The sequence below is a fragment of the Protopterus annectens genome, chromosome 14.part0 (assembly GCF_019279795.1).
Source record: "Protopterus annectens isolate FY-2018-M chromosome 14.part0, PAN1.0, whole genome shotgun sequence".
NCBI classification, from domain to species: domain Eukaryota; kingdom Metazoa; phylum Chordata; order Ceratodontiformes; family Protopteridae; genus Protopterus; species Protopterus annectens.
The window spans coordinates 234,130,832-234,155,420 of record NC_056748.1 but is presented as its reverse complement, the minus strand read 5'-3'; the positions used below and the strand labels follow the sequence as shown (position 1 = coordinate 234,155,420).

The 24,589-nt window shown below is 36.7% G+C and overlaps 1 protein-coding gene across 4 annotated transcripts in view; it reads right to left on the bottom strand.

Moving 5' to 3' along the window:
• The window catches only part of COL17A1 (collagen type XVII alpha 1 chain), a 423,506-nt gene that overhangs the window by 282,397 nt on the left and 116,520 nt on the right, over positions 1-24,589 (bottom strand). For all 4 annotated transcript variants that reach the window (XM_044055953.1, XM_044055955.1, XM_044055956.1 and 1 more), the window contains exons 14-15: positions 12,797-12,955; positions 1,450-1,533 (exon numbers count right to left, since the gene is read on the bottom strand). In XM_044055953.1, coding sequence (XP_043911888.1) covers positions 1,450-1,533; positions 12,797-12,955 — 243 coding nt within the window. The remainder of the gene's footprint in view (positions 1-1,449; positions 1,534-12,796; positions 12,956-24,589) is intronic.

The following is a 24,589-nucleotide window of genomic DNA, read 5'->3' as shown; positions in this document are numbered from 1 at the left end:
TGTGCAGAGCTTATAACTGAGTAGGTAAGACTTTAGTTGAGTTTGAAATGATTTTAGGGAGTGTTCTTTTCATATTGCTAATGGAATATCTATGTGATATGGGAATATCTATGTAGGACTGACACTTATAGGAAAGTAGGATTCTCACTGTCTGCACAACTGAATTAAGGTAGAGATGTCAGAGTTATTTGTGATTTATTTGGAACTACTGGCTAAACTAGGTTCAGATGCCTAGTCAGAGTGACATTTCCCTGTGGCACGTTTGGTTGGGGACACATGGCTTAAGTGACAATCAGCTCCAGAGAAACATGGCTGCTGTGAATTCCCTGTGGGCAAAGAGAAGCACACACTGCCACGCTGTAATCATAATGAAGGGCAGGATGCATGTTCTGGTTTGCTTTAACTTGCTTCTTGGAATAGAAGTAACAATCATATAATTACTAGATGCATTGAAAATAATGAGGAGGTGAGGGCCTTGGAAGCAACACTGATGAAGTGATGACCTATCTTTGTATTTATGTTTGGTGCTGGGGAGTCTGACAAGGGAATTCACATGAAAGAAACAAGCAGATAACATTTATCAGGTGAAAAGAGGTAAAGCTTAGTGGAGGAGCCTAGACGAGCAGTTAGCATTCAGGACTGTTGATTGCTATCAAAAAATACAAGTGGGCAGTGCCAGGAGATGCAAGTTCAAGACTTCTTCAGACCTTCACATTGCTTGGTGATCATGTCACCATTGATGCATTGATTTGGTCAACTACAAGCTAAAAACATCACAGTTTTGTACTATTTATTGTATTTGCTGTGCCATATAAAGCTTAAAACCTGCTACAGCTGCATACATTTTTTAATTTTTTTTGTAATATACAGTTAGAAAGCTTTGGTTTATACTCTAGTGGGATAGAGAGGAACTGTGACTTTTCTGAGCTTGTGATTGTTAAAAGAGCTTAAGAGTTTGCTTTTTTGCTATTGGCCAGAGAGCTGTTTGAATTTTTTTTAAATTCCTCTGCCTGAGTAAGTTAGTCAACATGCAGCAGTGGTATATAAGTAGATGGATATGCCATGTATAGATACATGTATTAACTTTAAGTATAAAACTAACCTCCTAAATTCCTTAACTAGTTGATACTACAACTGCGTGACAAGCCCCTGGTTTGTGCATGAAGAGCATTGTTCTTTGCGTTATTGATTGTATTATCAATTTTACCCAGATAACACACAGTAAAACAGTTCTAAACACCAATGGTACCAGTGCAGCTCATAAAAGTAAATATCTGAAACCATAGATTTGCACATTCCAACTGTTTCTGTAGCCGGCTTGGTGGAAAAGGGCATCCTGAGACAATGAAGGAATTGCTAGGTGATGCTCAAGCTTATTTAAAAATTATTCTCCAATTTTCATAGTGTGATGTCCCCTCATCCCCCTGGTTCTGCTTACTACATACTTACCACCAGAATCAGCCTTTATGTACGTTTCAACTTGGCTGGCACTTAGCTGCTTCTCTTTCTTCAGTGAATCTTGTGAATATGATCCTAGCAATGAAAACAACAAAAGTATGAACTTCACTCATTACATGTTGTAACACAACTACTTTTTACTCATACAAGATTGGAATTTTGTTTTTTTTTTGCCTTTTCATAGACTGTCTTGTTTGGTGTCCCTTTTCTTGCACTGCCCTTAGCCCATCCTTGTTGTAAATTACTTCCTCATAGTATGCTTGCTTTTCTACATATCTGTACCTGTATCCACCTATGTATCTGCCTATGTCTGTCTATCTCTGTCTATATTTAGCTGTGCACTCACTAATACACAAACTTAGTTGAAATAAGCACTGTACACAGTAGCCCTTGACATTTTCTAACAGTTCTGAAGAGTTTATCTTTTCTGTTCCTACTATTTAATCAAAGAAAGATTTCTCTAGAATATTTCCTTAACACACACACACACACACACACACACGTAAAATTTTATTATGAATCCCCAAGCTTCCTAACTGCTGACATCAATACTGCTGATGATAATTCCACAACTGGAAAAGCTGTCAAAAATATGTAAAAAATGCTCTTTTGTGGTGGGATGGCCAAGTCTCCACTGCATTACCTAACCACCCCCACCACCACACTTATATAGATCAACTCCAAGGTCCACATTAGTGTTGAAAAGGGAAAACTCCTTAACTTCCTCTGTCCAGTACTGTCATAGTAATTCTAAGCCATGTATTTACAAATGTAGTGAGAGAAACACTGCACCATATACATATATATATATATATATATATATATATATATATATATATATATATACACACACACACACACACACACACACACACACACACACACACACACACACAAAATATACGGGTACAATTACTTCTGTGGAACATGTTTTGTGGTGGTCTCATTGAGTAAAGGTTTTCTTGACTGGTGGAGTCATCAGAATCTGTTTTATTAATTAATTCCAAAATCATTTCATGTCCTATATCTGATCATAACTCAATTGTTTTTGAATTCATGATAAAAAATACTCATAATGTTCAGATCAAAAGGATACCAGCATACTTAACTCAGCTAAAAGACTATAAAGAATATATACTTTCAGAAGTACAACATTTTCTAGACATAAATAATACTCCTGAAGTCTCCATTGTCTATGTTTGGGATGCCTTAAAATCATATCTATATGGACAAAGTATCAGATGGTATAATAACAAAAGGAAATCTTGGGATAAGGAATTGTTAGATATTCAAAGTAAACTAGACTCTTATAAACATAATAATAAAGAAAATATTATGGACAAGAAAGTTATTGAAGAAATAAACAAACTAAATGAGAAATACAAAGAAATTTTAACTCATAAAGTTAAAATAACAATACAAGTTTTGTCTTATTCAATAAGCCCCAAATACTTACATAGACTTAAAAATAAAACAAAAGATTGAATAAACAAAACCATATCAAAGAAATCTTTTCTCTAAGGAAAAGAAGAATGTTTCTAGTATGAAATACTGGATGAATTTAGAAATCACTTTCACAAGATTAACCATAACAACATTAACATGGAACCTAAAGATAAAATAAAGGAGTTTATAACCACAAACATGAATAAAAAGCTCAATAAACAACAGATTAAACTATTGGACAAGAGTATTTCATATACAGAAGTTATTACACAAATAAATAAGCTTAAATCAAACAAAGCACCGGGTAATGATGGTATTATACCAGAGATATATAAAATCATTTCTAAAACTACATATTCATTAATACATAAGGTTTTATTCTGGCCCAAACTGAGTTAATAACCCCATCTTGGCAATATACATTTATTTCACCAATTTTAAAACCTAATAAAGATCCAACTAGATGTTCTTCATATCGACCCATCTCATTACTTAATGTTGATTATAAAATGTTTATGAGTATTTTTGCTGATAGATTGAAGACAATTATCCCCGGCATTATAGACATAGATCAGACGGGCTTCATTGTAAATAGAAATACTTTTGATAATATAAGAAGAACTTTAACATTAATTGATTTTGCAAATAGGAAAAAGAAAGATTTAACACTTATTAGTCTTGATATAGGTTCAGCATTTGATTCAGTAAGTTGGGACTATCTGTTTACCTTACTGAAATGCACATTTAATTGAGCATTTATACAAAGGAACGCTGGCTTATATTAAGGTAGGAACATATGTTTCACAAAAAATACCCATTCTTAAAGGTACAAAGCAAGGATGTCCACTTTCTCCACTATTGTTCACTTTAGTAATGGAGCCAATTTGATTAGAAACAGTACTGACATAGAGGGTTTTGAAATAGAAGAAAATACAACATCAAAAATTCAACTTTTTGCAGATGATGTTCTAATTAGATCAGCAGGATCTAATTCTTCTATGCAGTCTTTATTTGATAAAATGATGAATTTTAAAAGTATTTCTGGTTTAATATTCAATGAAGAAAAAACTAAAATACTACCTATATATACAAAATACTCTCATTAGTGATTTTACTAAATATGTACCCAACTCAGGTCAGATAACCTATTTAGGTATAATACTATCTAAAGATATTAAATCTATTATATATAATAACTATAATACCTGTTTTCTTAATATACAAAATCTTTTAATACCTGGAATAATATGTTTTTACTATGGAGGAGAGACTTACAATTATTAAAATGATAATTTTCCCCAAGATTTTATACTTAATACAATCAATAATACTTTCACCTACAAAAATAACTATCAAGAAACTGAATACACTAATGTTAAATTTCTTATGGGCACCTAATAGACCTAGGATTGCATTAAAGAAACATACTAATAGCTGGTCTCAAGGGGTATTTCTTTTCCAGACTTTAATTTATATATTATCTCTTCTATTATAAAAGTTATTACTTTATTAATAGATCGGTCATATGTCCAAAATGGAAAGATTATTGGGAGCTAATTAGTATGCACTTCATGAAAATCTCCTTAACACATAAAAATATGATTATAAATAACTCCATGTTGTGGTTGCTAAAGGAATTTTGTATACACCTAAACATATGGTCTGTTACCCATTAAATATTATTATTAGTTATCGTAACTTTATATTCATGCACCCTAAGTATAGGGAATGGAATTTTATTGTATTCCTATAATTTATACTCAGGGTATGCTTATGTCATCTACTTGAAGGAGCTCATTTAGCTATAGATAATAATCTATGATAGCTGATAATAAAGTTAAAATCTAGATTTCTTAAAACAAGAATTTGATCTAAGAGAAACTTGCTGGTTAGAGGTTCAGATCTTTAGACAACATCTCATTGATAGAATAGATCTAATGTCTACAACAGTTAAAGAATCTATTCCAAAACTGATTGATTACTTGATAATAAATTTACAGCATAAAGTTTCTGATAAAGGTAAACTTTCATATATACATAAAATTATCAGACAAGAAACTTTTACAATGTAGATTCATACTGGAATTATTTCACCTCTATTAATGGGGACCCACCAACTCAACAAGATAAACAATATATATTGGAATCTGCTTATAGAACTACATCTTCCATTGTCTGGAGACTTTATACATGGAAATTTTTACATAGATCTTTTATACACCTTTGATGATGAATAAAATTAATAATAAAGATAATCTATGTAAGAGGTGTAATGTAGAAATTAATGCTGACTGGGCTCATATGTTTTATGACTGTATGAAGTTGAAAGAATACTGGAAGTCAATTAATGAATTTTTGCAGGCCCTTTTCACACATAATTTCATTATTTCTAAGTCTCTTATATTATTCAACACACCTGTACCTCAATGTGTTAAAAGGTTAAGCTTCCCTTGTTATGGTCTATCCTAGCAGTGGCTAGGAAAATAATAACCAGAAATTGGATTTCAGATACACCTCCTTCGTTCAATGAATTTAAAATGTTATGAATATAATGTGTCATATGGAAATAAGCACAATTAGAATGAGAACAACTAGAAAAACATCACATTTTATTGTATGGGATAATTTACAAAATTTGTTAAAAAAATTCTAATTTCAATAGCACAGTATTTTAGTTTAATTAATTGATCTGATTGTAGTGGATGTCTTTGTAAATACTTTAGTTGTTTTGTTGAATATTATAATAATACCTATTTTTAATTATTTGTATAAAATTGTTATGATATTTCTCTTATATGTTAAAACAATAAATTTGTTTTGAAAAAAAAAAGAATCTGTTTTATTCACTGTAAGTTAAATGGAAATGGTGATTAATGATGAAACTGTTGTTTTGCATGAAAAGTTTTGACATTAGTATTTGTGTGTGAGTTTGCATGCATGCCTGTGAGTGTCTGAGCATTAGGATTTGATTAAGGGACAGAAGAATGTTGTGTTTAGGGGTGTGTGTGTGTGTGTGTGTGTGTGTGTGTGTGTGTGTGTGTGTGTGTGTGTGTGCACACATGCTTGCAGGATAGGTTTAGAGTAAGGGCTTGGAAAGGTAATATCTTTTGCATTTTTGTGTGACAATGTGCTTCTTTGCTTTATAATACACCACGATCAAACAGTTTAACCCAATACAGATCAAAATGATGAGAAAACACTACCAACACTAAGGTCTTGGACAATGTCCAACTTCAAAGTTAGTGACATAGCAACTCTCAGTTGGTTGCAGAAAGCCCCAAGAGTGTCAAGCTTTGCTGCATTTTTGGTTTATTTCAATCAAAATCTGCGGAGAAATTATTTGGGAATGTTCTCGTTGGTTTTGTATTCACAAATGAAGTGTCGTGGTAGAGAATTTGTGGAGTACCCGAAATGTCATTTTTTGGTGTGCAGTTTGCAATATCATTTTAGGCTGACAGCAAATAATTTTGATCTAGCCTCTGTAGAGCTAAAGAAATTTGGTTTGGGAGGAATGTCGAAGGATTATAATGAAGCAAATGCATTGCAGTTTTGGCATTCATTTGTATTGGAGGTTGCTCGTGTTCCACATTATTGCCCTGCGGCATCTTTTTCAGGCGCTTATCTAAGCTACTGTTCCGAGTTCTGTTTGCATGGGGAACACATTTCACTTTATTTTATGTTATTTTTATTTCCTGTTGTTCAGAAAATGTATGTTTTTACAAATCATGGGCTTCTATTAACTTTTAAGTGAATTAGAGTAATATTTAAAAATTGTCCCTGATTTTGAACAGTTGCCCTCCCTCCTAATTATTATAGGCTGTGTCCAGAATTCTTGAGCAAGGAAGATGAGACATATGGGATCCCAGGAGTGAACATCAGCATAAGCCTTTTGGGTAGCCTTCCATTATACACTGCTCTTCCTCAGGCCTGCATTCTCATTCATGTATCTTTATCATTTTATTTATTAGTTTCTCTCTACCAGATTGAAGTCCGTTTTCTGAAAATCAAATGTTAAAAAGACTATGCAGACCAAGGGAAGGACGCTGCATAAGAACGATAAGACAAATTTTTATTTTCTCAAAGAAAGCTATTGTCTCATGGAATAATCCCTTAACGGAAAACTTACACTAAAGAAAGGAGAGAAATTTAAGAATGCTTGAAATAGATACAGAGCAATCTAGCTGGGAGGTTTGATAAGGCAGTTTGTAGATTGGCCAGTACCTGCATCTTATCCAATAATTTTGGAAATTATTTGAAATAATGGGCCAATTAGTCTTTCACTGCTGTCACAGCCTGTCTTTTTAATTTCTTCTTCAAGTGTTGCATCTAGGCTTATTTTACAACAACCAGATACTTGTCTTTAACCAATGTATACAACTCCTACATCTTAAGAAAGACAATATTGTCCTGTTTTCAGGTTTACACATTCGGAGAAAAATGTAAATATGGCTTTCTCAAATAAAAATTAGTACCTATTTCAAAATGTCTACTGTTTTAGATATTTAGTGGTCACTGTATTATCCACCATTTTAGATATCTAGTGGTCACTGCACCATCCACCATTTTCGATATCTAGTGGTTACTACACCATCCAGCATTTTAGATATCTAGTGGTCACTGCACTTTGTTTGAACACACGACTATAATCTGATAAGGTGCTGGCATGATAGTTGATGTCCCATTCCTTGATGAGGGATTTACTAGGAACTGTGAGTCTTAATAGATTGTTTCACCTCAAGGTATGGTGTGGCGGTAAAGCTATTTGCTGGAAAACATGTCATGAATATAAGAGTGCCAGTCATATAAGAAACAAGTGCACACTATTAATAGGAAGGCTGTATCGCTCCTTCAGTACTTTTTCAAGTACAAGATTTAGCTCTGCTAGATATCTTCATAAGTTTCCCCATGCCATTATCATAGGGCACACGAGCCAATGTATAAATAAGAACGAAAAGTCCTAAAAGACAGTTAAGGGTGTTACTCAAATTGCTAATACTTTCTGGAATAAAGCATTTGAACACTTGTAATATGCTTAAGTAGTGTGTCTCATTTGAACCATACTTAAAGGCAGGGGTGGCTCGTGCTATAGGACTGCAGCCCCCCACCTGTCAAAATACATTGTACCACTGTCCTGTCAAAATAAATTGTACCACTGTAGAAAATAAAACATAAAAACAATTCACGAGTCCTGGAATGGGAATCCACACATGCGTGCTTAGTTCCTACACTCCAGACTGCTCTGTTAGGCAGTCTGGATGGAGAAGGAAGGGAACTCCGTCCTCCCAGCCCAGATGTCTGTGTGGTGATGACTGCACAGAGCGGAAGAACACTGGACTGAATCATCTGCAGGCTGGAGGCTCCAGCCTACTCACATCTTGCGGGGGAAACCCAGAACAGCCTGCGCAGGCATGAAGGATTGGGCTGCTTGCAGGGACAGATTCTGGCCGCTACGGAGGACTTAATAGCTGCCATGGAGGATCAGATCTGCTGGAAGGAGGTAGGGTATGTGTGTGTGTGTGTGTGTGTGTGTGTGTGTGTGTGTGAAATGCCCCAGTTGCTACATGGTGGTGGGTAGAGAATAAGGCTTGAACCCTGTAACTTGGGTACCAAGGGGCAAGAGCCTGAATTCCCTACCCACCACCATTTGTAAAACATTTGCAGATTTTTGCCTCATATTTGTTCTGTTCTGTTCCTCATAAAATCTGTGGTTTATGTATTTTTGTTACTTAACACAGCCAGTAGTGCACTGGTAGCATTGTTGCCTGACAGCTACAGGTTGTCTGGTTTGATTCTTGGCTGGGGTGCCTCCCTGTGTTTGTGTGGGTTTGCTCTGGTGTCCTCAGTGGATATTTGCCCCTATTTTTTGGACTGTATTCCTCCATTATTGGCTTAGTCCAGGTTTTTTGTGCCAAGGTTGAGAGCTATGGTGATAATTGAACTCACTGAATATGTTTGGGGGCTGTACTCCCCCATTATTGGCTTTTTTCAGGTGTTTTGTGCTAAGATGTTGACAGCTATGGTGAGAACTGAATTCACTAAATGGTAGCCATTTAAGTTTCAGTCTTCCTTTCTTTCATAAAACAGATGATTTGGCATAGTGGTGTTTTGCTCTGACTGTTTAGCACAGGGTCCTGGGTTCAATACTTGACAGTGAAATGTATGGTGGTAACACAGCATTTTATTCTAACAACTTTCCAACATTATACAAGCAATGTTTAAAATGTGTCCCTGTTTTTTGGTCTTTTGCCCCCCCCCCCCTACAGTTTGTATTTTTCCAGATTTCTTGTGCTGCAAAGTTCAGAGATGCAGCTGAGTGTCAAGTAGATTTTACAAGAAGCTGAGAGCTGCAGGAGAACAAAGGTTTAGTGCTGCTTATGCCGAGTCTGCTTGCATTGTTAATAGCACAATAGGTAGTGTACTTGCTTTTGATGCAGAAGGCTATGCGTTCTACTCCCACAGTAGGTAGATGCATTGCTGATACTGTACTGTATTGTAAAGGGGTTGATGCTGCAGTCCTTTTTGGTGAAGATACCTAGTAACTATGAACCTGCTATCAGTTTGCCATCCATTCCCTATTGCAATATTACTAGCTTATTGTTCTTTTTAATGCAACTTAGGCAATTTATTCCTCAAGGGCAACAGGCACTTTATTTGTAGAGGAAACAATGAAATATAAAGTCGGCTGCTAGCAGCAACCTCTTCATTATTTACAGATTTCTTTAATGTGGAATTATTTAGATGACTTTTACTTCTTCAGAGATTGTGCATATTTACTGATTCTGGTGGACTGTAGAAGTTTGAGTAGACTTTTATGATAGAAATGTTCTGAATTGGGCAGTTTTGTCGTTATTGGGGCATGCATTTTGTTTCATTGTTTACTGGAAAATATTCTAAATTGGGCAATTTTGTCATTATTGGTGCATGCATTTTATTTCATTGTTTACTGGAAAAATGTTCAAAACAAATTTAAAACGCCCTCTAACAACTGTAGTATATTGTACAAGGAATATAATTTAATACAATCAGGAAGGTGTATCAAAGACCACATGTATGTTTCGTGTGCAAGGGGCCTATGATTTGAAAACAGCCCAAAGTTAATCTTTATCTGCCACTGGCAAAATGTATTTTCTTTGAATGTGGGTTTCAATGCTGTTTCAATGAGTGTGAGTTTCAAGGGCAGAAAAGTTTTAATGCTAAGTCTGTTTTCATTGTGAGATTGCATTGCTTTGTTTAGCAGATGTCTTAGTGTTTGTGCTGTACAATGCAAAATAAAACTTTCAAATAAAGTCCAAATCATTGTAGAAGTAAAGCAGTGTGCACATTAGTGTTTATGGTAAATGGGGTGAAATAGCCAAGTAATGGTTCATTGGAATGGCTGCAGGAGGGAGTCTCCATTCGACCATGATTTTTGTGAGGGGGAAGGGTGGCAAACTCAAAGACAGCCCCAGCTGAACTATACCTCTCAACTGTCCAGATTTTCACAGAATGAATAGATTTTTGCTTCTTATTTTTGGTTTGTTCCTAATAAAATGTATGGTTTTCTGGCAAATAATTTAGGAATTAAGTCACTAAATAATGACAGACACTGAGTTTCAGGCTTCATAACCTTCAGAAAAATGCATGCTAAAGCAAGACCTGTTATTCTATCAATTGTCTCAGTTTATACAACAATTTATAGTACTGTTTATATGTTCCCCCTGGTATATTTGAACTGGTCCAGATTTCCGGCTTTAACAGGTTGAGAGGTAAGTGCAAATAAATTGCTTTATAGAATTAGGCATATCCTACCTCTCAACTGTCCTCGATTTTGGCAAAATGTTGCTCTTCCCCTAATAATCCCGCTGCAAAATGGCAATTTTGGAAGAAAACGTGGAGGGCTTACAATTAAGAAATAACTGTAATAATCAGAATTATAGATTACTGTTATTTCAGAAATGCATGTAGATTCTTTTATTTTGTCAGCTGCTCAAGTTAGCAGTACTAATATTAAAAAAAGTGTCCCTTCTTTGACAGGTTCCCAGCTGTATTGTGTGGCTATTTTATATTTTTGCATTACATTTTGGTCCATTTTTCATAAAATTGTGTTTTTTGGCAAATTAGTGGCGAATCATTAAGGACGGAAGTTAGAAAATAATAACAGACATTTGAGTTTCAGATTTCATACCTTTCAGAAAATTCATACTAATGCAAGACCTACTATTCTATTAGCTTTCTAAGTTTATAAGAGTAATATTTAAAAATTGTCCTTATTTTTGGGCCTTTGTCCCACTTCTGTGTATGGCTCTGTTGATATTTCTTGTTCTGAGGTTGAGAGGTATGACAAATGTGTCAGGGCCATCACAGTCAGCCAGAGACATTTCAAATTGTGACATACTTTTTGCACCCCACTCCCCCATGTAGTGACTCTGGATGTGTCCAAGCAGGGCAAGGAGTAGTTATGCAGTGTAAATGTGCAGAGTATCCCCCATCCAAGGTAGACACAAGTGCTACTTTTATTCTGTCCTTGATTTTGCAGAATGTTCTGGTTTTTGTCATATTTGTATACTGTTGATTTATGCTTATTATTACTCAGAAAGTGCCTGTTGCTCTGTGTTTAAGTAGCAATGCTTTAATGACCATCAGGTAAGCTTGTCTGAGATTGTAAGATGCAAGTAAGCTTTAATAAGCATACTGTTAAAGAATTGCCAACATTGAAAGCCTTTCTGTTGTTGCCATGCAGAGAATACATACATAACCAGATAATGTATAAGCCTTGGGTATTGAAATGCATATGACAGTATTTGTAATAAAGGACAGGATTACATTATTTTAAGAAGCTCATTACATTTGTTGGAGACTTGCAGTCATCTTTGCAGGCTTTGCCTGTAAACCAAACAGAATGCCAATCTATCTTATGTGGTCTATTACCTGTACAGTAATCATTTAACCAATGTGTCTTGAGCTTGTTTCTTGTTTGCTTTTCATTTTTTACTTTGATCATGTTTTCCCCATGAAACAAGTAGATAGTTGTCAGGCAGCAGGTCATTTTTGGATAAGAAACATTTTTACACGTGGGGTTATCACAGAGATTGCTACTTTCAGCATATTACTTGGAACTTTAATAAAGCTGAATATAAATTATAATTAGAACTACAGTGCAAGGAGAAGTGTTTTTTGTTGAATGCTGCTTGTTTTTCTTATACTTGATTTTGACTGGCATTCCAGTAATGTCTTTAAAAAGTAATTTTTTTCCATGCCTCACAACCTTTTTGTTTCCATCTAGATATTAAGTAAGCTGTCATGCAGCCAATGCATTGAAATATTTTTTCTTCTACACTTAATTTTGTCTTGATTAGACTCTCATAATGACGGTTTGGCACTCAAGGCAGCGTATTCATTAAAGTTACAGTTTTTGTGGTTTTGAGCATAGCTCCTCCCCTTTCTAGTTGGCCACACCCCTTCCCATTGATCCACACCCATTCATCTGTCTCCTGCCGTCCCCCTTTGACTTGAAGTCACCAGCTGCCACTGCTTAAAGGCAAGCACAACGTATTAAACTTATGGGCTGATAAAGTTCCTTCACTGATCATGGGTTTGAGTCTGTCAGTTAACGCTTGCAAACTATGTGTGTGTGTGTGTGTGTGTGTGTGTTTGAGAAAGTCATTTCACCACAAAGTACAATGCATGGTCACACCTGAAAGAGCTTCTTGTGCCTAGTGGGTTTATCTAGCTAAGAAATAAATAGTAAAAAACATAAATAAATAAAAATAAAAATAAAATGTGCAATCAAGATACTATACAAACATATTAATAATGTTCATATTTTTAGCAAAGACAAGTGCATTTATTTCTGATGCAATAATCTATACCACAAAGGAATGATCAGACAGGTACCACCGCCAGGAGTTCTTACCAGTAATCCCACCACCACTGGTAGTGAAGACTTTTCCAGTATCCTTGCTCATGATTAGCAGTTCTGGTTCCTTCTTGTAGGAAACGTTATCCTTCTCAAGCAACAGAAATTTGTAATCTTTCCTTAAAATATCGTCACTGTTGGCGTTTCCTGTGGAAGCTAGAAAATAAGCGAAAACTCAATTATTAAATTAAGCAGAAAGTCAGGGAATATCAAAATCAAAGGAAGGGAAAGCATGTATGTTTGTGTGGTGATGTCTTTGTATGTATCCATATATATGTGTGTATGGGAAACAGCACAGAAACAGTACACAGTGGTCCTAAACATGTTGCAAAGTGTTAATTTGCCATAAATCTATCTCAAAAAATACTGCTTGATAACAGATCGTAAACAAGTAACCAAATTTAACTAGACTAGACTTGAGGACTCCAAAAACAGTGACCATTATGTCTCACAGGCACAAAACTGTGATCAGAAGATCATGAGTGCAAATTTGTCTGAAATTAATGTTTTATCCTGTGAACAAGACCTTTGTTCCTCATGTGTGGGCTGGTTACCTGTTACCTGTTGCATAATATAATCACTTATGGAGTCACCATTACATAAAGAAAAGGAAAATATTTAGTATTTGTATACACACACACACACACACACACACACACACACACACACACTCATTAAGTTTTTGCCTTTCTCCTTTCTTTGGCAAATCCAGAGAAAAGTACCTTTACAAAACACAATGCTCATATTTGTCCATTTCAAACACTTGCATGTTAGAACAAGAAATTAACCCCTCAGTAAAATGTTGTGATATTAGGTTTTACACTGAATACTATTGCAGTGCATATATTAGCTAGTGCAAATTTAATTCCACAAACCAATTAGTAAGTTTAAATTATATTTTAAAAAAGAAAACCTGTTTAAAAGAGGATGACTATAGCCAGAGTTTCATTAGCTATTAAAAGAAAACATAAGGAAGTGGTCAGTTGTGTATTTTTCTTTTTTTTTTTTTGTTAAGAGGTAAATGCTTACTACTGTGTGGAAGTCATTGGGTGATAACAATGAATACACAATTAGATTTCTACTTGTTGCATTTTCTATTTTTCCAGATACTTCCTAATGGGAATTACTTTTTATTTCCCTAAAGCATAGTTTTCTTGGGCTCTGTTTAGGAAATGCAATCATTGTACATGATAGAGTATAGCTGGTATGCATTAAAAAACATAACTGTAATCCCTGAATAATTCTTAAACATGACTGCAGGATTGAGTAAGCCCCTGTGTGTGTTCTTAACGGACTGTGTATCAGCAGTACACTGTGCAGAACAGCTACGCAAATATTCCTTCAGCTATGTGCACAATAAAAAAAATAACTTCATACCAGCTGACCTGACCTACACAACTTGTGGGACTACAACTGAGTACCAGCAGTTGTTATGTGCCAGACTAGTCTGACCATCTTCTTCCTCCTTTGCGGATATGCTGTTCAGCTTTCAGAGTAGAGTAAAAATATCAGTGCAAACTATATCAATAAAACCTAAACTTGAGATTTTGTGAGGTTGGGAAACCCTGCCTGTTACAGAATCTCCTGTGGTGCATTCTAACCGCCTACCTTAACCATCCATACCTCTCAACTTCATAGTGCAAGAAATCTGGACCAAGCCTAAAATAATGGAAGGACAAAGCCTAAAAAATAGGGACAGAGTTTAAATATTGCTGTTATAAACTAAGTTGCTAGAATAACAGGATTTGTATTAGCATGCATTTTTTGAAGGGCATGAAGTCTGAAACTCAAATGTATATCAATATTTAATGATTACAGCCATCAGTGATTTGACAGAAAACCACAAATTTTATGAAGAATGGTGTCAATGGACTAAAACTATGAGATGAAAATCTGGACTGTTGAGAAGTATGCAACCCTTCCAAAGCAGTGATGTTACAAAATTTCCACTAATGAGAAAACTTGATCGGCTGAACATCTTCATTATCATAGCATGTTAAAGCACCCAGCTCTGCAGTCATGGTCACAGAGGGTGAAATGTTCAAAAGTTGATCTTGGTATATCTGCACAGAGAAACGAGCATGGCATGCTGTGTGGTGTGCCACCAGTCTGCACAAGTTAAGTTATAAGATGATCAATAAAAATGCACAGACAATGGTTGTGATAATGTATTCAGGCACTAGCAGTACAAGACAGCACTCCATGTTACAGGTATTAACCACATACAGGAAAGGCACACCACCAAGTGAAAAGAATGACACACAAGTCTAAGCTTTACTAATGTCTATATATTCGGCCAAATCAACTGATACACCTTTGGGACCTCACATCTCTGCAGTGTAATGATGTAAGCTGTAGTTATGCAGGTCTTTTAGTCTTACTATAAACGAAGACTTTCTGCCAATGAGATGGAGAGCTACTCAGAGGAAGGGTATTGTCAGAGCAGTAGCAGCTAAGGTTATATGTCACCAGTAAAGGGGCAGCAGAAGTGCCAACAAGAGACAAAACTGCCCATTGTTTCCCAGCATTTTTCTACAACTGGAAATGAAGTAATACATAATCACATTTTGCATACATCATATGTACACAAAGAATGCAAGTTTAAGTGGCAGGATAGTGGGGAACCTCTGGAAAACATAGCAAATGTTCAGCTGTTCTGTTACTGGTGGAAATGAAGCCAGTGACCAAGCAGACAGTCACTGCTTATGTCATGAGGAGATCCACTGATCTTTTATCAGTGTGGTCAGATGATATTCTATGGTGAAGTGTTTCAGCCTGATGTCCATGTTTTAGAAACTTGCTCATGGTAATTTCACTCTGTTCAGTTGATTATCATTGCAAAGATTCACTAAGTACGATGTATGGCTGCTGCTTCATTGTGTTATTTTGGGCAAGGCATTCAACAGCACAAAGGCTGGCAGGCAGACATCAGCAAGGCCTGTCTGTCCAACTGCAATATAATGACAGGGACATCAGCAAGGCTTGTGTAACTGTGATACAAAGACAGAGACAACAGCAAGGCCTGTGTAACTGGGATACAATGACAGAGACAACAGCATGGCCTGTGCAACTGTAATACAATAACTGAGAGATCAGCAAGGTCTGTGTAACTATGATACAATGACAGAGGCAATAGCAAGGCCTGTGTATCTTGTAATACAATGACAGAGACATCAGCAAGGTCTGTGTAACTATAATACAATGACAGAGGGATCAGCAAGGCCTGTGCAACTGTAATACAATGACAGAGACATCAGCAAGGCCAGTGTAACTGTAATACAATGACAGAGGGATCAGCAAGGTCCATGTAACTATAATACAATGACAGTGGGATCAGCAAGGCCTGTGTAACTATAATACAATGATAGAGGTATCAGCAAGGTCTGTGTAACTGTAATACAATGACAGAGACATCAGCAAGGCCTGTGTAACTGTAATACAATGACAGAGACATCAGCAAGGCCTGTGTAACTATAATACAATGATAGAGGGATCATCAAGGTCCGTGTAACTGTAATACAATGACAGAGGCATCAGCAAGGCCTGTGTAACTGTGATACAATGACAGACAACAGCACGGCCTGTGTAACTGTGATACAATGACAGAGACAACAGCAAGGCCTGTGTAACTGTGATACAATAACGTAAAGTTCTGAGGCACATAGTAGTGTGGACTATGAGTACAGTATGTGATTCATAACAGTAGTCACTCCATGTCAGTAGTAAGAGTTACATTTATAAATCGTGTTACTGACATAACCGTGTCATAAACGCAGTTTGCACAGGATTGCTATGTAACTGCACACTGTGTTTAAAAGTATGGTGGCTTCTGACAGTGAACCTCCCACAAACTTTAGAAAAATCCTAGATATAAAAAAATAAATAAATCAGAGAAAAGCATATGCTGATATTCTAAAAGAAGCAGACAAACCTCCAAACATGAAACATAGACATAAACTTCAAATAGTCAATAAGGTTTAGTAGTAGTAGCTTTGGTTTGCAACATATACATACTGTATATTCATTGACTATTTTCCTTTTGTATTTTGCATGGTCCAGCACAAATGACTAAGCCACTTGAATTGAGAGTAAGTCTTTTTGAATTTTCAATCTGGCCCAAAGCAAACACTGAATAATGTTTAATGCACACAACAATTTCAGATATGTTCGGGCTTCCCCTGAAATGGGTTTGGGCCTGTCTAAGAAGGCTGACCTCACTGTTTGAGGCCTGCTGGCATATAGCATGTATAAACAATAGATATGTTCGGGCTTCCCCTGAAATGGGTTTGGGCCTGTCTAAGAAGGCTGACCTCACTGTTTGAGGCCTGCTGGCATATAGCATGTATAAACAATAGTGCTCCTCTACTCAGCCCTTATCAGACTCATCACTGAGTACATGCCCCTTTGGCATGTACTTAACAAGGCACATGCAACAGTTGGTACACCCTCAAAGGTTTCTCACCAGCAGGGTATGAATACCCTGTCCTACACAGATTGTCTTAGAGTCCTGTCTCTCTACTAAATCACCTACCAGTTACTGAGAGATGATCTACGCCTAGCATATAAGGCATCCTCAGATCCATCTCTGATGGATCTCCTGCACATCTGCAAGACAAACAGCATGAGAAACACTAGTTCCAAGGACATAAACTTTGTCTGTGACATGAATAGAACCTGCTGGAGGGACTGGTATGCGTCTCAAAGGAATAACCTCACCATCTATGTGAATCAGAGTTCATCCCTGACCCTATTCAAAAGAAATCTTGGTCATTGGATGGGACATTGCAAATTAACCCCTTGTTTGAGCCCCTGTAATGGACAGAGGTCGACAGTAAATTTTTATTTATTTATTTTATTTTACATTTGTTGACTGGGATAGTCCGACTGGATATATGTCCATTTTCAGCGGAGGCCCGGGGAGAAAAGCTCCACATACCAAATAAGAGATGGTACATACATCACTGAGTGATGCACTCAGGCAGACATGTTTAGAAAAATATAGACAAAGAATATAGGCAGATATCAATATACACAATGTGCAGGCTTACATCTGATTGGCAAAGACATATCAGATCTCATAATTCACAATGCTTAGACATTCAGATGTTATGAGGCATAGATACTTGGCTAAACAGCAGGTTGGGTAGCAAGACATGTATTAATGAAGTTGTTAGTCAGGTTTAGCACAAGAGCACAGCCAATGAGATGTGAGGTATTTTTTGAGTTCTCTTTTAAATAGGGGTAGTGAGGTTTCCTTGGTAATGGTAGTAGGGAGTAGATTCCAGATTTTACCAGTTGAGTTGGCAAATATAGCATCGCCTGCAGAGTTGTTGGATTTTTGGATCAGTATCATTAGTTTATCAGGTGAGTGCAATGTCCTGGGGGCACTATGAGGGTTGAGAATATTTTTGAGGGCAGGGGTGTTATCAGGTTGATGGAATATTTTATGCACTACTATAAGCTGGTTGAACTATAGAAGGGTAGGATACTCTAGCCATCCCAGTGCTTTGAGGTTCTGGCAATGGTGGGTCCTAAAAGCCATGCCAGTAGCAAATCTGGCTATATGATTGTAACATCCTGATAATTTGTTGATATCGGTTCTGGATAGGTTGGGGAGTACAGGGGTGGCATACATAAGGGTAGAGAGGGGGTATGATCATGCAATAGCTACCCTAGCTAGGGGTGTGAGGAAAGGTTTGGCTCTGTACAGGGAGCCAAGCTATTTTTTGATGGACTTAATAATGTGATTGACATGTTTATCAAATTTAAGGTTGTTGTCTATTATTACGCCTAGAAGCTTTGTATGGTCATCAGGGGAGATAATGGTGTCATTGCTAGATATGATGTTGAAGGACGGAGGAGAAATTCTACGTTTAGGGGAGAAAAGTAGTTACGTAAGTTAATCCCTAACTAACACTTCCCCATATAACCCTTAGCTACTTCTTTGCTAAAATACACCACCATATAGGTATTCAAGAAACTCTGGGACAAAACTGGGTTGGAGTGCACAGCTAAGCTTATAAAGAGGCTGGCAATGGTTAGCCCAGTATAAACCTATAAAACTGTGAACATATAAGACTTCATGTCTGCCTATTTGTTGTTTATAGTCACACATAGTTAGCCGTCTTTATCCCAGATACCCTAGGTGCCCTTAAACATCTCTGTAGGCCTGTCTTTCTTACTTCATTTGACAGTGCATTCCGTGGCCCCAACAACTGCTTCTGAAGTAATCGTTCCTGATTCCCATCTGAAAACTTTCCTTCAATCCCTATGTGCCCACCTCTTCCCCAACCATTCAGTGCTTGTATCACCTACTTACCTTCAGTGGTGTAATGCTTCCAGATCTCAGCTCTCTGTTCCCTTTACTTGTTTTTACTATGTACATTCTCAGTGCTATGAAACTTTCCCTTTAATCCTCCACTGTGCATCTTTCCAGATATGGTCTTGAGAACTGTATATAATATTTGGATGAGAGCACATCAATACTCTGCAAACTGAAGGATAGCATCTGCCTCTCTAAAGGCCACACTCTTGAGACTAAAGCCCAACAGCCCATGCATCGTTGCTGTATCATACTGTACAGCATACTTTAGCAGTGGTCATTTATAGCATATGGTGTTTTTTTTTTCTGCTAATACTTTTTGACCCTCATTTACCCCACAAAAGTCTATTACTTTGCATTTTTGAAGAATAAGCCCCAGCTACTATCTAGTTGCCCAGCCTGCATCCCCAACAAATCATAGTGGAAGATGGATTAAGATCTGGTGATGCCATAAGTAATGTTTAATGAAACAAGGGTGGTCAACCATGAGTTAGCAACTTTGTCAAAACAAACCCAGGAAATATGCAATATAGGTAGAATAAAATATATATTTCAAGAGGGATTATGGTGGTGCAGTGGTAGCATTGTTGCCTCACAGCAAGAGGTTCTCCCATATGATTCTCGGCTGGAGTGTGGGGAGTGCCTTCTGTGTGGAGTCTGCAAGTCTTCCCCGCGGTTGTGTGGGCATTTGAAAGACATGCGTAAATGGGCATGCCTGCATTGAATGTTGAATGTCAAGCTGGCACCTCGGCGTTTGTGAAAATTTACTGCCAATAATTAGCGGACCGGAGTTCCGCTGTGGCGACCCCTAACCGGGAAAAGCTGAAAGACAACAACAACATTTCAAGAGGGATTATGTATTTACTAGGTGTTGATGTTGCCTTGGAGTCATTTTATATATAAGTTGAGGGGTGTGTGGGTCCAACCTCTATATTGGGAGGATGACTCAACCTTCTGTCAGAAAAAAAATGCTTATTTATTATATGAATTAGGAGACTGATGGGGGTATTGTAGATGTATTTTAGTGTTTTTTTTTCTTGTTTTGTTGTGTAGCATTACTATTTTACCTCTTGGTATGGTGTTTAGTAGTGTGCTGTTGTTTTAGTGACATGTGAAATATATATGGGCTGTTGATGTCTCTGTAAACATGGTTAGCCAGTTTCATTTCTTTTTATGTAGTTACTTTATTGTAGAGATGTTTGTTCATAACAGCATGTTGGCATTTAATTAGATATGGTTTAATGCATTACGGAAAAATCACTTTTTGGTATTCCTTATATTTTTTTTCTTTTGATTTTTTTTTTGTAAGGAAATAATGTTCTATACTGTTCACATACCATCAAAGGAGGGTATTAATACTGCTACTGCTTTGAGTCCCTTTCTGTCTATGTTCTTTCTATTTTATTTTATTTTTCTGTTCTGAAACCTTGTCTCTTTGCCTGTAAAGTTTTGGTTACCATACTCTTTACTTTCTTTAAATTGAAATTGTGGAGTTTGCATCCTGCACTCACCTCACTGGGTTGACTGTTCTAGATACCCCTTGGTTTTCTGTGGAGCTTTATTTATTTATTTTCATACCCGGACATTTCCTCTCTTACATTTTCATTGAGCAGCTTTGTATTTCTCCATGAAACTGGTTTTAATCCTCAGCCATATCCAAATCTCTGAGTCACTTAAAACTCAGAAGCTATGCCCTCTAGCCTATTTCTCCCCTCACTGGTATAGTGTTAAGGCCCATTGGTTTAACGTCACAAGATTTTACTATAACTTTTGCACATTTTTACTTGCTTTTGACTGAAATGTTATTGTTTTGAAGTCTTTTTATTTAAGATGTCACCATACCACGTGCATTACATATATATATATATATATATATATATATATATATATATATATATATATATATATGTGTGTGTTTGTGTATACACACACATAAAGAAAGATATTAGATATAGCTATGCACCTCTCTTATATATATATATATATATATATATATATATATATATATGGATCTGCTTTGATCCACCAAAAGCTCCCATGTGCGAATCGCACTTCAGCGAAAGTGCATTTCAGTAAAAATGCAGTTTTGCGATTTTCACTGATTCACAAAAAAAAAAAAAACAGAAATAAAACACACTACACACATTTTTGCAGGGAGGCAAGCCCTCCTGCACCCCCCACTACTTAATATACCAACTCTGAGATCACGCTACAGTGGGGAAAAGAGTTTATTCTCTTACCCCACTGTACCGTGCTTCTGTGAAGTTAACTTCTCGAAAGTGCATTTTTGCTGACGTGGATTCACTCACTTGCAATTCACACAAGTGAGCTTTCGTTGGGTCAGAGTAGAACCATATATCTATATTTACACATACATACACATAAATATTTATTTATTTATTGATTGATTGATTGATGTGTTTACTGGGAAAGTCCAACTATTTTTCAGGGGAGACCAAGGGAAAAAAGCTCCAAGGCGTCATATATTAAAGCATATATCTCTATATAATGATATATCTATATCACTCACTCATGCTGTCTCTCTGTCTCTGTGTATATCTATATAAAGGAGTCTGCATGTCCTCCCTGTGTTCATATGAGTTTCCTCAGGGTGCTCTGGTTTCCTCCTACATTCCAAAGACATGCAGTAGGTGGATTGGACACTATAAATTGGACATAGGTGAGAGTGTGTGTGCGAGTGAGTGTTACGAATGAACTACCATGTCAGGGCTAGCCACCTGGTGGTATAAAACTTGGCTCAAGATGATAGTCACTGCTGAAGTGACACCCTGACCCCATGTGCAAAATGGGGAAAAGGGGTTGAGGATGGATGGATGGAGTATATTACTCCCAATCTGACGAATGCCTATCCTTAAAATCCATCCTTCAGAAATACAAACAAAACAGGAAGCTACATTCTACTGATAAATTCCTCATAACTACCACTAAATCTCTCAATACTTACAGTGATTCCCTCTACTTGAATGGTGTTACCAACTTGAACTTTAAAAGTCTATTTAAGGACTACCTGGAGAATTCCTGGCTCTGTTCCCAGTGTAACCATTTTCCTCTCTCACAGTCCTCTCTTTCCTCCTTTGATATGTACACATCTTGGCCTCTGCCTGTCACCACCTATTTCCCAAATCCCCCCCCCCCCTCTCCTTAGGCCATCTAAGACTTAAGTTTCAGTTTAAAAAAGTTTCACTCTAATCATCTTCTCAACACTCTCCCTTACCTATTACACCTCATCTGTCAACAAAATAGCAATGTTATCTTTTGAACTCATGATCTAAATAACTGTAGTAAATTGTGTAAATGTCAATGACTCTGTTTTCTCCATTGTTTAGTTAACTCTGCCTACTCCTTTATTTAGTAACTATATATCTACCAATTATTGTTTGTTTCAGTTACTATATATTTACCATTATGTGTATCATATTATAAATATGCTGAGTTTTTCTTCACAGGCCTCCACTGAAAAGGGAAAGTCTTTCTTGCTTCCCAGTTAGAATCTCCTGCTAAACAGATGCAAATAAATAAAATAAATAAATCAGACAGGTGTAGAACTAAGTTAAAAATCTTGGAAAAGCATAGGCAGATCATATCTATAGCAAGTTCAATGTTTTCTCTTAAAAGATTTACATGTATTCTAACCTATTTATTTATCTATTTATGTTTGCCTATGTAGTGAAGATATCCAAAAAATAACATATTTTGGCCATAGCCTGGGCGATACAATAGAAAAGGAGAAGAATATGTGTTTACAGTTTAGACAAGTAAACAGAAAATTGTTTCAAGCTATACATATGGTGGTAATATAAATGCAAATATCAAAACTTCAGGTACCTTAGAAACAGTACAAAAAAACTTACCCTTCTCGATTAAAAAGAATTTCTACCTCCAATATCATCAAAATCATAACCCCCAAAAATTTTGGTCAGGAATCAATAAACTGCTCCATCCTGGGAATTCCAAAACACCCACTCCAGGTAACTTAGCTCAGACCCCTTCCAACATAATAGCCAATACATTCAACAATTTCTTTTCTGATACAGTCGCATCTCTAGCAAACACTATGGTTCCCCCCACTTCCCTTCCAAATATCACTCCTCATAACAACACCCTCTCTCTAAAATTTAGTACAGTCTCTACAACCTATATTCATAAGCTACTCTCAAAACTTAAACCTTGTACTCCTTCAGCCGACCAACTACCAGCTGAATATCTGCAGCTAGCAGCAGCAGTACTAGCATACCCAGTCTCCATCCTAATTAACAGAACCATAACCGAATCTACTATTCCTTCCCTCTGGAAAGGTTCCCATATCATTCCACTGCATAAAGGTGGAAACACTAATGAACTTTCTAATTTCCACCCTATAGCCTTACAATCACCGCTATCTAAAATTATGGAACGTTGCATACACCATCAACTTTTACATCATCTTCTACATAATAATCTACTGGCAGACACCCAACATGGTTTTAGACCTTTCCATAGCACTTCCACTGCTCTTCTCTCCTTTACAGATTCCATCAACAAAAATCGCAATAACAACCTATTCTCCTCTGCTTTATTTCTCGACCTCTCTAAAGCCTTTGATATGGTCAACCACCATCTTCTGCTGGACACTTTAAAATCTCTCTCTCTTGACTCTTTGGCATTGCGTTGGTTTAACTCCTATTTGAAAGATAGAAAACAATCAGTCCTTTGGGACAACCATCTATCCTCTCTGCTCTCTGTCACAATCGGAGTCCCCCAAGGATCCATCTTAGGTCCCCTTCTCTTCTCCATATTTATAAATAACCTGTCTATTTCCCTCCCAACATCCACATGCATTCAGTATGCAGATGATTCAACACTCATCTGTACTGCTGCATCTCCAGCTGAACTCCATTCTTCCACCCAAAAAGTCTTTACAGCAGTAGAAAACTGGTTTCAACAAATCTGTCTCCTCCTCAATCCCAAAAAAAACAAATTATTACTTTTTTCTCCAAACCTTAAGTCTGCCCCTTTCTCCTTTTCTATTGTCTCTTACAATGGCACGATCATTACACCTGATTGTTCCACTAAACTGCTAGGGTTTACAATAGATAATCAACTAAACTTTGATTCCCACATTGACCTAACCATCAAAGCAGTTAATAAAAAGATAGGTGCCCTCTACAGACTTAAGCCCTTTCTTACAGCAACTACCAGGGTGTCTCTAGCCCAAACTCATCTCATCTCTACATTATTGTATGCCTCTCCATCTTTTATCAACATATCAAAATCTAACCTTCATAAACTAGCCACATCCTACCATAGCATTGCTAGGTTTGCCACAAGTTCCCCATTTTGTACCCATCATTGTGTTAATCTCAAAAACCTTGGCTGGCTTGAACTTCAAAATCTTATTCTTCTACATCAATTAGTTATCACCCATAAAATTCTCTACTACCCCACTAATACACCCATACTGAACAACC